At 45.7% G+C, this 17,841-nt stretch overlaps 1 protein-coding gene across 1 annotated transcript; it reads right to left on the bottom strand.

Moving 5' to 3' along the window:
- Positions 1–285: 285 nt before the first annotated feature.
- Positions 286–15,944, bottom strand: NFAM1 (NFAT activating protein with ITAM motif 1). Its single transcript, XM_053944182.1, has 6 exons — positions 15,786–15,944; positions 13,390–13,728; positions 12,247–12,356; positions 9,651–9,752; positions 5,060–5,146; positions 286–2,452 (listed from the first exon to the last, which is right to left on the bottom strand). Exons 1-6 carry the CDS (start codon positions 15,838–15,840, stop codon positions 2,393–2,395), a joined length of 753 nt encoding a protein of 250 aa, XP_053800157.1. The 5' UTR covers positions 15,841–15,944; the 3' UTR covers positions 286–2,392.
- Positions 15,945–17,841: the final 1,897 nt, after the last annotated feature.

Here is a 17,841-nt window from a genome sequence, read left to right as displayed (position 1 = left end):
GATTTTAGGTTGTGACTTCATAGCTTTAAACTTCCTTTTTCTCATGCAGCAGCCTTTTAGCCTTCCTCACAGGACCAACCTAAAAGCCATTGAAATCAACACAGCGACCCCCACCCCGATTTAGACAAAGTTTGGCACACAGCCCAAATCCTCACATTTGCCAGTGTTTCTTAGAAATTTTCACTTTTCACTTAATTGATCAGAACGTGGTGTGATTCTTCCAGTACTTTAGCACTGACTGTTCTAGAATAGCATTTTCCATTCCAAATACTGTTCTTTCTCTCATGTTTTATTTTAAACAGCTTCAGCTTTTTAATACATAGAATTGTTCAGGCATAAATGTAAGAAATATGCTACTTAAAAAGGTAACAGAAACACAAGACAAATCAGCTCACTGCAAAGAGAGATTCTTGCCAGAAAATTTCCAGTAGCATCCAGTGTTTTTAACATTTATAAAATTAAAAAAACAAAACACAAAGCCTAAGCAACATTATTTTGAAAGTTTTTACTTTTCATCTAATTCACCAGCATCTGCTAAATATTTTATTGCCATACTGCAACATATTTATAATTCATCTCATCATTTCTTCAAATTTGTTAAGGAAAGAAATTATTATACCTGTACAATCCTCTGTAAATTCTTCTGTGAACACAAATATTTCCTGGTCATATTAGTAAAATGTAAAACTTTTTACTTAAAAAATATTTATAATTGTTGTGATCACTTAACAAATTATAAATGGATCTAATAAGACATGCTGTCCATTCATTGCCTTTTCTGAAATGAATTCCTCAGCACTGGGAAGAGAAAAAGCATTTTTCTGTGGTTAAAGAAAGTCCAAATTGCATGTTTGAAATCTTTTCTAATAAAAAGAGCAAAGCAATAAGCGGATTATCTCTTTAAACATAGTATAGGAAGGTTGGAGGCCCCAGAGACATTTTCCACAGCCTCTATCTCTGATACATAGCAACATTATCTTCAGCTAGAGAGGGTCCTATGACCCTGGAGCTCAATTTTAATTTGATCTTCTTTAAAGAGGTTTCTACAATTCCTCTCAAGTTATGCTGCATATTCTTATTTGGGGTTGGTTTTGTTTGGTTGTTATTTCGTTGTTGTTTTTTAATATGAGATAAAACAGCCTCAGCTTTTTGATCTGCTGGTTTGATCATGTTATACAGCTATTTAATGTAACTCCTTCCCTATCAGAACTAGAATATGCATCAGCACAAATGGTAGGCAAGTTCCAGCTGACAGGGGAGAAAGAACTTGGACAGCAAATTCACTTCTAAGGCCTTTCTCCTCCTTCCTCCAGTCGTTCTAAGTTTCAGAATTGATCTCCCTGGCCAATAATGTATGGTGGGGGGGTAAAGAGCTTTACAATCTCTACAACAGCCAGCTGAAACAAAGGCAAACCGACTGGTTTTGGTGGGGCAGAGGTACCATGCCTGCTCCCACAGAGGCTCAAAATCCCAAGTGATAACAATGCCCACTGCCAAGAAGAAAAGGAAACTGGTGAGCTCCCCTTGGACTTCTGCAGGCTGGAGCCTGGCCCCAGACCCGCCTGGCTTATGCAGCCCCAGTAAGGGACTTTCCTCATGTTCCCACCTCCTTGTTCCTCTTTCTTGTTCTGGAATGGGCACTGTCACTGAGACATGTTGTCAGGAAGGGATATTTTCTCTGTGTTCCTTTTCTCCACCTTTATCTCGGTCAGTGCATCCAGTCCTCACGGTGTTCCGCTGATATTGCTGAAGGGGAAGCATTTTCTTAGAGGCACTGATTTGAGTCGCCCCAGTAAGGTCGCAGCAGGCATCTGTGACTACTTGATGGGATTAACAGATTATGAGAAAGCCTGTTTGCTGTGGGGTTCCTGAAAATGGGAAATGGGCAGGTGGATGCTTGGATCTGATTAAATTATGCATGAAGTCCTGTTGGCCATTTCGGCAAAGCCACAAGCACAGGATCAGATGGGCGGCTGCAGGTCAGGATCAGAACATCAAGCCAGCAAGCAGGGAAGTCTCTGGATTGTCCTACCACTTGCAGAGGATCAACAGTTAAGTATTTCAGCCCGGGCAGGTGAGAGAAACCTTCACAGATTGCCCATCCCCAAGATAAGTGCTTGACAAAAGCAGCTTTTCTTTTGCATCAAACAGCTTTGCTGCAAAATAGCTTTGCTGCATGAATGCAGACTGAGCCCCGAGGGATTTTAACAGATACATTCTGTTGTTAATGAAGGGCAGTTTAGAAGGGGCAGAGGGCTCACAATTCCCTCGTGGTTGTGCTCTGAATTCAGGGTGGATCTCTCCATGTATCTGCATCTCAGCAGGGATGTAAGAGAATCGCACTGCCATACAGAAAGATGTCTGGTCCACATAGGGTCAGGTGTCTTCCCTGTTAGATATTCTCATACAATGTATCAGAGGATTCTTCTAGAGTTTCTTGCTTCTTAGGTGTCTGCAGAATGATGAAAAGGAGAAAAAAAATGAAGGAAAATTATTCAAAAGATGATTAATTAATTCTTAATAAGCAGACACTGACGTTTGTTCTGTTAGAAATGGCTATAAGTGATCTGCTGAAACAGAAGCCACTACCGTGAGAAATGCTGCTCCACCAGAGACTAACGTGACTAATCCCGCCCAAGGGATAAAGATGCCTCCTTTACTAGTCACTCTTCCCCAAAAAAACTGTCAGACAGGGAGGGGAGGGAAAATTGGACTCAGTAAGAAAATAAATCACTTGGGATTCTGTGAAGGAGGAATTCCCTGACCTCCTCAATCCTGTTTCTTCAACAGTCGAGTCTATTCCTCACGACCGTTCCTTGTGTAGACAAGGCGCTGACAGACTGATATTTTAAGTGCTGTGTGGCACAGGCCTGCTGTAAGCAAGGTTACACAGCAAGCAGCTAAAATGCCACCGGCTGAACTAAGCCCTACCTACACTAGCATTTTCTCTGTTGCCACCACCAAAGGGAAACACTACAAAAGTGCTGAGTGGAGGCACCTCCAAAGCATGCAGGATTAACCCCTTGCTATCCAAACTGGCCAACGGTCCAGAGTGACAGCATGCAAATGCTCTTTTCCTGAGGCTTTCTGCCCTGCTTCCCTTTACAGCTCCCCCTCAATTGTGCAGCCTCCCACAGCAAGGGTTGGGCTGGACCCTCTGAAGCACAGTGAGCCACTGTTCAGCAATCTCAGCTCCCACTCACAGGCCAAACCCACTGACCCATAAGTCTCACTCTTAGGGAAAACACCCTCCTATATTCTGGCAAAGACAGCTGGAGGACAAGTGTCTCAAGGTGTCACAGCCCAGGATGACTGGGGGAAGCTGATCAAAGTGCTTGCAACCATAGTGGGTAGTGCAAACTCTCTGGTGCTGAGCTCATGGGATCCTGCCACTCACACTTCCCTTCCTCCAGACCAGCAAAAGAACTGAGGACACTTGGAGTTGTCTGCTCTCACTGTGCGAGTTCATCCTATCCCCTCTCTGCTTTCTTCCCCTCTCTTTCTCCCATCTCTGCTTTGACCTCTACCCCACCCTGGCTGGGGCTGCCAGTGCCAGAACCACTCACACACAGATATTCCTCTGCTGTTGCTTTGTTGCTGCTCTGTTTTACAGACCCTCTGTCCCTCCAAGCAGCAGTTGAATGGTGTGGGCCACACACAAGCAACTCAGCACAGCCTAGACAGCTCCCTGGTGGGGAAAAACCCCACACATACTTCATCTTACCATCCAGACTGAATAATTTCAGAGGGAGCAGCTGGTAAAGGTATACAGAAGAATAAACAGGATCAGAAAGAGGGCCCCTATCCAAATAATTCAAAATGCAGCAAAACACACATGCAGGGATGCTGTCTTTTCCAGTGCATTATATAAGACAAGCCCATATAGAACAACCCATCCTTCCCCTCAATAAACAGGAACCTGCCACTGCTATTGCTACCACCACCATGGTGGTGTCAAAGCAGTAACTGCAGGAGGCCAGTGGACATGGGACCAGAGCACACAACAAGTAGCTCTGACACAAAGGGGGCTGCTTGATTTTAGACCACCTTTTCCTAAAAGGTGGGAGTTGTGAAAATGTCTCAGACACATGTCCTTCATGAAAGAGAGGGCTGGTGCAATCAAGGAAACTCTCCCCAGTAGAACATTAATGGGAGAGAGCAGCAGATGTTTTCCAGGAACATCTTCTAGCATTGGAAGAGGATATATTTTTTAAAGCAGATAGGAGGTCTGGAGAAGAAAAGAAAAATTAGGTTCTGAGGACAGGAAGGAAATGTCCCCTGGGGTGCCTGATACAAGTTTTGTCCATATGAAACAGCTGATGCCTGCCAAAGGCAGGGTAGAAGGCTGTGTGGGCCTCTGATCTGCTTCATGTGGCCCCTACAACTGATTTACACCTGCATATTCCCAGTTGCCTCTATTTTCACTATGAGTGAATTTAGTTCCTTGTCTCTCACTCATAATTCTCAGCTCAACAAGAAGATCCAAATCGAAAACATACCCATACTGCTTTTTCTTGAGCACCAGAGATGACAGCAGAGATTGTACAAGCCCAGCCTCTGCTCAAACCATCTTTGCTTCTGCTGCCATGAAATGGCTCTCAGGTGCTTAATGCTGGTGAGAGGAAAGTTGTGTTCAGGGTCTGCTGCTGGTGCACAGATTCCTTCAGCCCAGAGGATGTCTCAGCTGCCTAAATAATCTGGAAAGGGCAATAACAGGACCAGCACCTGCCCAACTTTTTATGAATGCCCATCTTGTTCAGAGGGAGCAGTCATGCCAAACCCCTCGGTGCCTTTCAGCATACGTCATACAGCAAAGCATCTGCACAAAACCGTGAGTGCCAGAACTGGTAGAGCTGCAGGAGCCAGGGTTCTGCTGGAAGAGAGAAGAGAGGCTACATATGCAGCCCAGCTGGTGAGTGCATGCCACATCTCATTTTCCCCTTTTGGTGGGACTGCAGACACATTTACTGCCTGCTAGGTCATGAGACTGTGTGGGGTTTCTTCCCCCAGGTGCCCAGGGCATATGGGAACTTTCCAAGAACATGGCCCCGGCCCTTACCTTCCCTGGAGGATTCTTTCTGTGTGATGGGTTGTGTGTGTTGTTCTCGAGGCTAGAATAGACATCAACTTGCTGCACATTCAGGCTCTGCACAGAGAGAGAGAAGGCGTCAAATAAAATACTTAGGTTTAAGATAACTAATTACCCGCTGGATTGCTCCCCATATCATGGCTGACATTTTTTAGGGACCTCTGCCATCTCCAAAATTTTGAAGTTCCTGACCTTAACTTGGGCTAACAGAAAATCTTTTTCCCCTGAAATCCCTACAGTGCAGCTGCATCATCTTCTTTTTTTTCAGGCTAACAGAGACAGGCTTTGATGTTGCCTGCCCTGTGTAAGGCAGTGGAGAAGAATGCCAATGTCCCTGCCTCCCTCTGCTCCAAAATTGTCCCAGAATGCGAAGTTGTGTGCACCAGGGTGACCACAGGCAAGAGGCAGTGCTCTGTACCACCTAAGACTGTTTAGGTGCCTGACAACCACAAGTTCTTGTTCATGATTATTCTGGGGACAAAGGTGAGAAAACAGGAGAGGCTGGGGGTCCTGAAGCACAGAAGCTGTCAGAAATGAACACACTTTCTGTTTATTGTCTGTGGGGTTTTTTTTCCCAAGCCAGAACTCTCTTTTCTTCTTTGAGTGAGCAAAGAATAATAAAGAAAATCCATATACTCCCAGGCCCTCAAACATTACCATGGTCCCACTCAGCTACACAGAGAAACACACACACGCCCTGCACGCATATGCACTCGTTGTCCCCCAGGTAATCGTGTCACCGGAGATGCATGTCACTTTGAGTGATATTCCAGATCTGCCTGAAGGATCAAACATAACAATCATGAGGACTTTTCCATGTGTGTTTCAAGGATGACAGCAGGTTGCCAAGGTGGCTGTTTCTCTGGCAACAGGAAGATGGGAGGAGCTCTGGCTGCAAGAGGGGCAGATGGTATTAGTGGAGAGAGCGAGACACCCTGTAATGCAGTGAGAAGGATGAGCAAAACATGGAGGCTTCATTGGGGGCTGCCAATCACTTGAACCCTCATAATTTCATGCAGAGTTGCAAACACTCAGCACTTTTAAGGATCATGGCCAGCAGGACAGTGCTTTGAACAGGGCCAGAGGATACAGAAGCAGCACTGGGGAGTGAGTCTCAGAATAAACAGGCACTAAGACATGAGTTGGGCACAGTGAATGGGGCACTACATGGCTCTCACATTCCCACTGCTACTCTGGAAACAGTCAAATTATTTCACCTGTCTGCTTCCTGCTCCCAAAAACCTGCTTTGCCTACTCAGACATCCCCACCATTTGTACATGCACATGTACAGAAAATTCTATTTCCCCACACTTATTTTCAATTCTCTTTGTGATACTCACAGTGAGGACACAGTCTTATGTGCTGAGCTTCCAAAAGCCTGGCTCCATATCCCCTTGGCAGGACAGGCAGCCTCTTTCTCTACTCCAGTCTGAAGCTACTTGCAAGCAAGGTGTTTAACTGAAAGAAAAGATTCCCTTCCCTCCACATGCCTTCTTCCCACGCAGGCTGTTAACAATGCTGGTCCTTTTCTGGTCAGTTGGAGAGCTGGTGTCTCCAACCACCATTTGCAAGTTAATTACTTTTACTTGGTCACTGATCACCTGCTACTGTCACAGTGAAGGCACACAGGCCACTCTCCTCCCTGCTGACAGATGCCTTCCTATCCCTGAGCAGCCTCCTGTCTCCCTCACACCTGGAAAAGCTCCTGTGCTCTGGAACCTGACTGCACCTGCACTGCAGGAGCTCTGTTTGCTGCTTAAAAAAGCTTGTTTGAAGTGTAAAGCAGATGAGGCAAGTCCCTCAGATTGTTATTTCCAAGCTGCTCATTAACTGAGCAGCTAAGCTGGAAGTCAGAGGATATACAGGTTTGGTTTTGGGCAGTGCAGTGAGGTAGAGCTACTCTACAACTGTAGGAGGACAGAGACGTTAAGGAAGGCAGTATAGAGAGAACAAAGTGGGTTCCCAGCTGCCCCCTTATTATCAGCCTTTTTGCTACCTTGTATGCTTTTCACTGCATACACCCCCAGGGACCACAAAATACATAGTGGCATGTGGAAGAACCACTGGGGAAGGTATTTTCTCCTAGGAATGTTCAGCAGGACAGCTTTGCAGAAGGTGTGTTAGGACCCTTCCCATACCAGAGATGAGCCTTGCTACCATGTAGGATAACACAGAGCATTTAATGAGCTGTGCCAGCCAGTTCCAACAGCATCTGTTACTTTGATGTCCAGTGCTGCCTCCTCTTGCTTCTGCTCCCAGCTTCAGACCTGCAAGGACACTGTGCTTCCCTGGCCTCATCTTCCTCCACCTAGACAGCATAGCTAGCATGTGCTGGCCTCCTGTCCAGCCCCTGATCTCTGACCTCCTTCTTAATCTCATCACTAGGAGTTACTTCTCACTTGTCCTTCCTTTTTTTCCTAGCCTTAGATTACCCCGATGCTGATCACAGATTTTTTTCCCTCCCCATGAATTAAGCACTGAGTTCAACAGCCACCAATAGATTTTCACAACTCACCTCGTTTCAAACACAGTTTGCAGGGCTGAGTTTACACCATGCAGAGCCCCAACAAAATTTAGCTGTAGGGCACCAGAGTTCTTACTTAAAGGAAATAAGGTTTGTCAACTTTCTATTCCCTTCATCTGTCCTGAGGGCCCATCCAATGCAGGTTTCCATCCCAGGGCTCTCACCCTCCCGTGCCCATTATGCCTTGCAGGGCCGTGCTCGCTGCTCTCCACATCACAGCCCCGCTCTCAGGGCCTTGTCTGGAGCGGGAGTTGCTGCTTCGAGCTTCCCCACTGCAGCAGTTGCTCCACAATAGGAAACTCCCGTGGGCAGACTCGTACACCCCAGCACGCAGGAGATGGTCCCAGGCTGTTTGCAGCCCTGCCAAAGAGGGCCAAGCCACCTGCCCTGCACAGCAGGCTGGTCAGGAGCCCTGAACAGCTGGTGTGTGGTTAACAGGCTTCACAGGAAGGCTTCTTGGGCCAGGTCCATAGGGCTCCTGCAAGCACAGGGGCTCAGCCAGCTTCTGGGATTGCCTGTGCCTAAGGCTGGCTCTGCTGGCTTGCTATATTAGCCTTAGTGGAGCCTGAACAGAATAACATGATGAAACATGTAATTAAGATGGAGCTAAGGATGCATGACGAGGCCGACTGAGCGAGAAATGGATTTGATTTTTTTTTTGTCTCCTTGCAGAAACCATCCACTTCAGCAGGAATCTACCCATTTGGATTTTTATAAGCCTGAATTAAAAAGAAATTACTTGATACAAATGAAAAGGTTTATAACCTGCAACCTCCTTTACCAAAGCATTGCCTTTTGCCTAGAATAAACATATCACATACAATACACAGTGCTCTCTTTTAAACTGCTACTCCAAAAATTAAAGTGGTGCAAAACAAAACGGTGCCCCCCACCCAGAGTAAGAATGAGAAGTGGCAGGCCCATCCTCTTGTAGGTATCTGCCCCTGATCAGGTCTCCTGCATCCCTGGCAGAGCTTTGCTCCTCTCTGTAGTACATTCTCCAGAGCTTCGCTTTGTTTAGTTTAAATGATTTAGTTTTAATGCAGCAGAGCTCACAGGTTGTCCTTGGAGAGACTTTTCCAGCACTTACAGACCTCACAGACAGAAAGGTTTCCTAGTATTCAGGCAACATCCTTCTCTACTCACTTTCATTTTATTCCTCCTTTTTGGTCTCACAAGTCACAAGAGGAAAAAAAAAAAACAAACCCTTCCCTTCTTAGTGGAGCAGCCATCCCATGGGAGTAAAAGGAGAGAAAGGAATCCATATAACATGGAGCTGGACAGGTTGTAAATGGGATTAGGAGTCATGGTTTCTTGAGGTAGCTGAGGTCTAGGCCTGACATCTCAGGGGAGTCACTTCAATCCTACTACCTATGACACTGTGGCTACTGGACTCGAGGAGTGGGAGCAGTTTGGGAAATGGAAAAGGAGATCCTATACAATGAAAAGAGAAATGCTTAAAAAAAGAAACTCCCTTTACTTTCTCCTTGCCCATTTCCCCATGCTAGCTAGTGTGTCTGCTCAGGACTGCAGTAGTCTGTGACACTGACACCAGTGAAGGTGCCACACCAGAGGCCCAAAACAGCTGGGGGTTGGCCAGGGCATCATGTCTCTGCCCCTTTCCTGAGGCATCATTCTGCAGCTGGGAAGGGCACGCCCTCATGACACTCTGCAGTACAAAGTGAGGCTGGGAATCCTTCTTCCTTCCTGACTTTTGGAGACCCTTCTACCTCTTCCACCAGGAACCCTCACAGGCCCCACACTCGCTGCTCTGTGCTGCTGGCAGAGGGAAAGGTGCTGCTCAGCAGGGCATGGGGCAAGGCTTGGGCACTGGGGAGGCCGTGACTGGGACTGGGATGGAGACACACCCAGTCCTGAGAGAAGCTAAGCAGGGCAAGGTCACCAAGACCAGGCTGGTATGAAGGTATTGCTTATGATTCAAATCATGACACTGGCATTGTCTGTACCATGGCAGGGAAAGGAAGGGTTGTACCGTGAGGTGGACAGAAGAGATGAAGGGTGATTCTGGTACTCACGTCATAGACAGGAGGTGGTAGTGGTGGTGGGCTGGCTGAAGGGAGCTGTGTTTCCACCTTCTGTCTCAGAATATTTGGCTGGTTCCTTCTAGGGCACAACACCTGCTCAGGACAAGACACCAAATGACACATTTGGAGAAAACCACATGTCCCTCCCCAAAGCTAAAATGAATACCAATGTCATATCAAAGCCAGCTGTTTGCATACCTCCTGAATCCTTCCACAAGAAAAGAGTGTTGGTAGTGTCTGTACAACACATGCTGGTTACTTTCCTCACTACATGGTTAAGTGTAGAATCCAGTGACTTACACTGGAAAGGAGAACTGGGGCCTGTGTGTACATATAAAGCACTTTCAGCACTGAAACCTTACTGGCTGAAAGGTGTAAATATTGAGCAGCACGAAACAATGCTACAGGACAGGGAGTAAAGCGGGGCCTTTTCTGCCTCTCTGCACTGGTCATAGTGCAGAGAGGAATTTCAGAGAGGCAAAATGCAATTACTTTTATCAGGATTTGGCAAGGAAGCTTTTCCTAATACAGAGAGTCTACAGAACAGCACCAAACAATCATTAATGGTGACAACTAGTCAGTGATACATGGATGCACAAGTCCAGCATGGAGTTGAAGGAAGAAGGTCCCTTCATCTGAATGTTTCTTGCATCAAATGAGTTCTCCTTGAACACATTCCATTCACACACAGATAAGGGTTAGCCCTGCTCAGCAAGCAAGAGAAGAGGCAGAAAAGGCAGAAGACTTTGCTAAGTATCTCTGTTCTAATTCAGAAAGAAGTGGGATGATTATATTCACATCACATGAAAACGACAAACTGCTTTCCAGTCCATTAGTAACTAAGGAGGATGCTAAATAGCTTCTCTTAAAGATAAACATTTTTAAACCAGCAGGTCTGAGCAAGCTGTGGTGAGAAATATGGGCTGTGTTCTGCAGGAGGGCAAATGTAATGACTGCACAATCTCTTCAGACCCCAAGGAGAGGCCATAAGTCTGAGATTCACTGGCCCACCTCAAAACCCAGAGGTGCCAATTGGTGAGTCGTGACAGTGACTCCCCTCCTCATCCCCACAGAGATACTCTCTAGGCAAACAGAGATGGGGGCCTGTCTTCAGCTGACTCCCTTTGCCTCTTACACTCCTTCCCCCACATCAGACTGCCTGCAAGGTAAGCCTCACGAGATTAGCTGGGCTGCCAACTGCTGCCGTTCTGTTTTCAGCCTCATGATCTCTGATTGTGTGTGCTGAAACCTGATGCTCCTTGGAGTTGAAGGACTGTACACGCAGCACAGCCTCCACATAAAAGAGCATGCAGAGTCTGCTGTTGTGGTGGCAGAGAGCAGCTTCAAGGAGTTATGGGGCATGCTCTACCTAGAAACCAACAATCCCAAATTCCATTCTAGAAGACGTAAGGGTATTTTTAAGCCAGCCTTGAGATCTCTGGAAGAATGCAGATGATGCTATTGGAACATCTGAGGGTGGCAGTACTAGAAACAGTTGTTTTCCCCAAACAACAGGGATTCCAATATCATGACTCCAGATGGTTTTTCCACAGGGTCCATCTCATCCAGATCTTCTAGTTCTGCTTTTGGCTTTTCTTCTCCCACTCTTCAAATCCTTTCTTCCCCACTCCTGGTATCCCCTTTACTCTCAGCTCCCCAGATTCCCCTTTCTTACCCAGGAAGTCCCAACCTGGGACACTAGTCTGCTCACCCAGGGGCCTCTGGCAATCCAGTCTTAAGACCCTTCTAGTGCTTCCTCACACCAGATTCTAGTCCCAGCTTCCCCCCTGAGGCTCATTCTTCCAGCCTCACAGAACCACTGATAATGGAAGGTGTCCCTGGAGATTGTATAGTCCAATCCTTGTCCCTTTATCTTTTTTTCCTAGTTATTTGTAATTTTCACACAGACTTCTTTGGGATCCTTGTCCTGACCTTCCCATCTCACTCTGTCTCTTAATGTTTTCTCTACCAAACAGATGCCCAAGGCTTTGGTCCCCATCCCCATCACAGTGCAGAGGTTTTTTTGCTACGGTGCCTGAGCTCAGGAATGCAGCTACAGTCTCCTTGAAAGAGTATCCTCCATCTTGAAAGAGGATTAGAAATAGGGAAAGTCCTGCCATAAGGGTTGTAACAGATTTGCTCGGGTGCACAGGACATTACTTGTCTAACTGGCCCCTTCACAGGGGTTTTAGACAACTGAACTAGTAAATTGACAAAAGCCATGACTGAATATGCACAAACTGCAATTTTCCAACATCCCATCACAAGGCCACATCTCCTTGAATATTCTCACGGCCAGCATACTGCTAGTGTGCCTTCTTGCCCTGTGTCAAATCCTTGCTCTAAAGCAGAGCATGCTGTAGTCAAAATGATTGCCAGAATTTCTTTAATGGGCAAATCACTTACTGGTTTTGTCTTTCCTATCATCTTTTCTTCTCAGAAAAACTGAACTTAAGAAAATAAACTGGATCAGACACCCAGCATGGAAAACTTCATCATGGGGACTTCCAATTCAGCCAAGTTAGAAGTAAATGGAATTAATTCCTAGAATGCATCAGGTATTGCTTTTTGTTTGGTAATTACTTGCCTTTCTTTTCCACAGAAGCAGAGCTGTTGCGGTGATGCTCAATACAGCAAGAAGCACAGTAAGGGTAACAAGGATTTCCCACCCATAAGAGGTATTTATGTATCCTGTATCTGTAAGAAAGAAGGCAAGAAGTTCACAGTGTGAGTGGAAGCTACAACCCTGCTGTATTTTTAATCCTGGAAAGAGCCTTGAGAAAACTAAAATACAGGAGTACAGAATATGGTGGCAGAAATGCACACACCCTTCAAACCATACTCGGACTGAACAGAGAGCAGGGTGCAGCTGCAGAATCACACAGAAGATGCAAGGTAAAAGCAGCTCTGTTTCACAGACAGAGGTGCTATGAGACAAGAAATTTGGTAGATAGAGGCTGGCAAAGGTCTTTTGTGATAGGAGCAAAAAGAGAGATGGTGGAATGCACACAGGCCACACGAACTGGGAGGATGGGTACTGTAGGCATCCTCTGACCAGTATCGCAAAGCTACTTCATCACAGCTCTTTGCTTTACATTAACAAGTTCTTCATATCCAACAGTCATTAATGCACATCCAGCCAGTCAGCAGCACGCACATCCTTATCACTTTTCTTTAACATTCCTCTTATGTTGCATCAAGCTTTCCACTGCCTTCCAGTGTGCTCATTAACAGACCAACCAACTCCCTGTACCAAATGGAAAAAAGGGAGGCATGTCAGTGAGACCATAACCTGTTCGTGAGTCCCTAAAACTGAGCATGCTGAACCTATACGTGTGGTAACAGCAAGCACCCTCCTAATGAGTGACCTTATCAGCTGCCTCTGTCACACTGCTGAAGGACAAACCACACTGTCTCCTGAACACTGACACCTAAAAGCACTGTCTGACCCAGTGCCCAGGCTCCCTGAATAGATCCTGACTCCCATGCGGCAGGGCAGACATAAATTACTGCCTCTTCATATGTTCCCATCTATGCATTGGGAACAGCAGAACACCTGTGCCAAGTGCATTTTAACTCTGATGGCAATTAGTATTACACATAAAGCATTATTCCTACCTGACTTCACAGCATGTGTGGATAGAGAAAATGAAGAGCAAAGATCAGGTTTCCATAGCCAGATACAGCTGATTTTTAACCTCCTGCCCTTCCTTTCTGGTTGTTCACTTACCTCTAATAAGGACAAACACTCCCTTTCCCATTTTTTCGATATCATTCCATATGACCTTGCAGTAATACGTGCCAGTAGAAGAGGTGTTTTCAAGTGGCATGATTCTGTAGTCATAAGATAAGGCAGCAGTCTTATTCTCTTCTCCAGAAGGAATGACTACGTTTTCCAACCTACTATAGATAGACGTCTTCTGATCCAGTGAATTAATCCAGTAATAGGAGATTGAAAATCTGGTGTATTTCGGCATGTAAGGGAAGATGACTTTACAGGGGATGGATATTCCTTCCTCGAGCAAGGCAACCTGGATTGGAGGTTTCTGCTGTACATCGACATTTCCTCCTGTAAGGGTAATAATTGTTAGCAGTCACCTAACCTCACTTTTAGTAAGGAGAGGGTGGCTGCCCCAAAGACAGGACCACTGTGAAAATAACCATACACCAGGAAGCATGCCTGTACCATGCACTGTTGGCCCTTGTCAGAAGCTGAGTGATTCAGAGCATGTGCCCTGTGTGATCTGCCACATCTCTTGGGTAATTGCTGTCTGATCCATGATAGCCTGCTGCATTCACAGGCTTCCCCTTTTCTCTTGTGAGCTTCTCCATACAACAGCAGCACGCAGAAAGACAGGAAATTAAGCAGGAAGTGAACTGATTTTGCAGTGGTGTATGAACATATTTACAGCAGGTGAATAGAAAGCAATTTTCCAAGATAAATGCTAGCTAGACATCTCCTGAAACTCCCAATGTATAAACCATGCTTGGGAATCTACGTGTGGCCATGTGATGGCTCTGGGGCAGCGAAGGTGTTGTATGCAAGCAGGCGTGATCAGTGCGACTGTATACTTCTGAAAAGCAAGTGAGGAAGGAATATATGCATATTCCATATAGGGGCCAGCACCAAGGCCATGAGAAATAAGCCACAGCTTAATCACTCCAAACCTTTGCTGCTCTAAAATGGGAGCAAAACACAAGCCTCAATGTTAGCTACAGGAACTATCTGCAGATCTTAAGTATTCATACATGACAGTATCTTAGGCAGAGATGAGAGCATGCCCTTCATATGCTTCCTCCTAATACATACAAGGCAGTTTAAAGGGATCTATCAGTGTAACTCAGTAGACAATGATGTCAGAAGTTAAAAGAAAGGACAAATAAGATGAGGAACCACACCACAGTTCACTCGCTGTTTTGTTTAATAAAAAGGAAAAAACCTAAGAGTGAGCCACAGGCTAGTAAGGAAACTGGGGTACAGGACTTCTTTGGTCCCCAGCCAAATCTGGGTTTGGTATCAGGCAGTCTCTGGATCTATTTATTTGTCAGCTGATATAACACCACATATAAAGCAATTTAAGAGGAGGCTGTTTGAGAAAGGGAACTGGAAACTTACAAGTCTTCTCACAAAATGAAGGATTCTTTCAGAGACATGAAAAGAGAAGAGGAAAAAAAGGCTAGAGAGAGAAAGTAGGGGATGGGCAGGCTTTTCCATTTATGCTTTTGATGGGATTCCCTGGAGTTCTGCATCTAAGAACAGGCTCATAACAAGGTATTAAAGCTGTCCCAGAGCACAGCCAGGCTTGCTTTTCTGTCACCATGGACCAACGCTGCATCACAACAGCAGTGTCACCTCAGCACAGCGGGAGCTGGCATTGGAAAAGCAATTCAGGCTTAGCACTGCTGAGTGCTGAGCACTGAGGATTCATGGTGGGGGACAACAATGGAGAGAGGGCACACCTACTGCCCAGAAAAGACTGCTGGGAAGTACCATATGTTAAGGGAAACTCTCTACAGATCACATAGCCAGGGACAACAGCCTGACAGTAAAGAAGAGCTTAGGTTACAACACCAGAGAAAGGCTCTTGGCTGTAAAAGCAACTGAGATACAGTACAGTCCTCAGGGACATACTCAGTCCTGTGTACACTAGTTACAATATTATGGAAAGGTGGTAACAAAATCCTGCAGACACTGTGGGAGTGATAACTCAAGTGTTTTATTCTGGGCCATATTTTTCAAAATCATTCATCATCCTTCTCCTCATCTCTACATAGCAGAACACACATGAATATTGTTTCTATATAAGATATAGCTAAGCACTACTGTAACAAAAGAGAGGAGAGATCCATCTTCTTGTATTATCCCAGAAGCCACTAGGTTGAAAAGAACATACCAAGGAAAAAGCTGAGACATTTTATTTAGGTTATCTAACCCTTCTCCCATATTCCCCCTTTCTTGAGGATTGACTCTCTTAGCTTTGAAATGCTTAAAAGACAGAAATAGCAGCAGCATGCAAATTCCTAGAGGGGATCTCTGGAAATTAGCAAAAGATAGCAGCTGGAACTGCTCTAATATGCAAAACATGAGAGTAAACAAAAGGTATTAAAAAGAAAATATTTGTTTACCTCCACACTGAAGCAACCAAAGAAACAGGAAGATGACTTTTAGATTTGGGATCATGACGGGGGGGTCAAAGGCTGTAAGAACGCAACCAGACACAAAGATCCAAAAGGCAAAGGAGGTGGGGGTTTGTCAGGTATTGTCATGCCAGGGCAGCTGGTTGATCTCCTGTTTGTGAAGGGACAGGCAAGATGTACACACACTGCATTTGGCAAGCAGTTCCTGGCAGATGCAAGCTCTTCTGCTTTTTGGTCAGACTCCTCCCCACACCAGGGTTGACTTCTCTATATTACAACGATGGTGTTAGATCCACTAGCGGGTGTCCAAAGACTAAACCACAAGCACTTTAACACACAGAGTTTGCTTCCTGATGACTGTAAAGTATCACATGCATTTGCAACAAACTGTCACCTTCCACAAAGCCTGGCATCACCTGTTTTGCCTTCAACACAGAAAACCAGTATACATATGAGTAGTCAGTAAAGAGCAAAGGCTCTACTGTACCCCTGACTCCACAAAACAGGGCCAACTTCCTCTATGGCCAACTTCTCCAGTAGGTCCCTTCAGAGGAAGGCACTCACATTCACAAGCGAGAACAGCCAGACAGCGAATTTGTCCCAACAGCTGGACCATTTCAGATCCACACCACGCTGGCTCTGAATCAGCTTCACAATGCAGGCAAGCTTTAAGTAATCTATTGTAGGCAAATCTAAGGAGAGCCCTTTGAAGAAGAAAAACCACGTTTTGTGGGAGGCTCCTGCCGCCTATACTCACGAAGAGTCTTTGATTTTCAATGAATGCTTGTTTTTAGCTAAGACATCTGCAATGCAACAGCTGAGCAGCATCTGACTCATAAAAACTCCAGTGGCTGAGAGGTCTCCACTTCTCTTTAGGCAGCTTCCTCCTTTCACACTTCTTGTGAGACAATTGCACTGTCCACAAGAAAGCACTTTACTGCAACTTCAAGGGTACCTATTCACATGGGGTGCAGAGACTGGTGGGGGATGGTCATGTGGGGAAAGACCTAAGGCAGTAGATGAGCCTGTAAGCTTCATGTATTCAAAAGCACTATCCGTTGTTTTATGCCTCCAGACTTTGTAGGAACAAGGTTTACTCCAAACAACCTTTGGTTTACAGCATTTTTCCTCCTGTTCAGCCTGGGACAGGTCCCCAGGAGGAAGGGGTCTTGACACAGGGGGAGGCATGTAGCTGCATGATGCCCAGGGACAGCTGGGAGCCCTGACAGACGGGGAGTAGAGAAAGTGTGTGGCTCTGCAAAGCTGGTGCAGCAGCTGCACTCCTCCAGGGAAGGTTTAGCTTAGATTAGCCAAAACCAACTCCTCTCCCCAAGACATGCTGATGTGAGCTGAACGGGGCTGGTCTCAGCTGGAAATCACTCCTCACAGGTCCTAATGCTGAGCAGCAAGGGCAATCAAAAGCAGTAACAAGACACTTGGGGCCCACTTGGTATTTCAGATATGGAGGCACAGATCAGGCAGCTATGGCTCTGGGGTCACAACGGTATTCAGAAGCCTGAACGGCATCTCAAGGTAGTTGGGGCAGGGAGAGAGAAGGAAGCAGAGGCTCACTACCTTCCTGTGGAAGAACTCCACTGAATAGTGAGAGCTTCCTCGGCTCTTATATCATGCTCATCCCCATGGTAGCACACAGCTTTGTAATTTCCAGTATTGATGTATTTCTAGAGGACAGAACATGCTGCTTCTGCCAGCAATGTGTTTTAACTGTTATCAGCATTTATCTGCTTCAGGAATTCAGGGTGATAAGTGGATTAAGTGTGGTAGGTTTGTAGGGTTCCTAGGTCATCATCATCCTTCCGTCCTTTCTGTTCTCTTCCTATAAACAATCCTGTTGCCACTCAAAATGCCAAGTCCTAGAAATACCACTGTCTGGAATTAAAAAAAAAAAAAAAAAAATTCTAGCATTTCAAAAGAGATCACACATAAGACTCAGCTGTGGGATTAAAGGCACAGCCAGGCCAGAAATACATTCACTGCTGGGATTTGCTATGGTAGAGCTTACTGAAAAGAAATGGCTTTGAAA

The sequence above is a fragment of the Vidua chalybeata genome, chromosome 5, assembly GCF_026979565.1.
Source record: "Vidua chalybeata isolate OUT-0048 chromosome 5, bVidCha1 merged haplotype, whole genome shotgun sequence".
NCBI lineage: Eukaryota > Metazoa > Chordata > Aves > Passeriformes > Viduidae > Vidua > Vidua chalybeata.
Note: the sequence above shows the minus strand (reverse complement) of the source record. Positions and strands in the feature narration are given on the sequence as shown.

Coding starts and splice junctions, on each gene's coding strand:
- NFAM1 (XM_053944182.1), bottom strand. CDS start 15,840: ATGATCCCAAATCTAAAAGTCATCTTCCTGTTTCTTTGGTTGCTTCAG. Junction 9,753..12,246: donor TGCTTCTGTGGAAAAGAAAG/GCAAGTAATTAC, acceptor TGTCCTGAGCAG/GTGTTGTGCCCTAGAAGGAA. Junction 5,147..9,650: donor TACCACCTCCTGTCTATGAC/GTGAGTACCAGA, acceptor CTCTCTGTGCAG/AGCCTGAATGTGCAGCAAGT.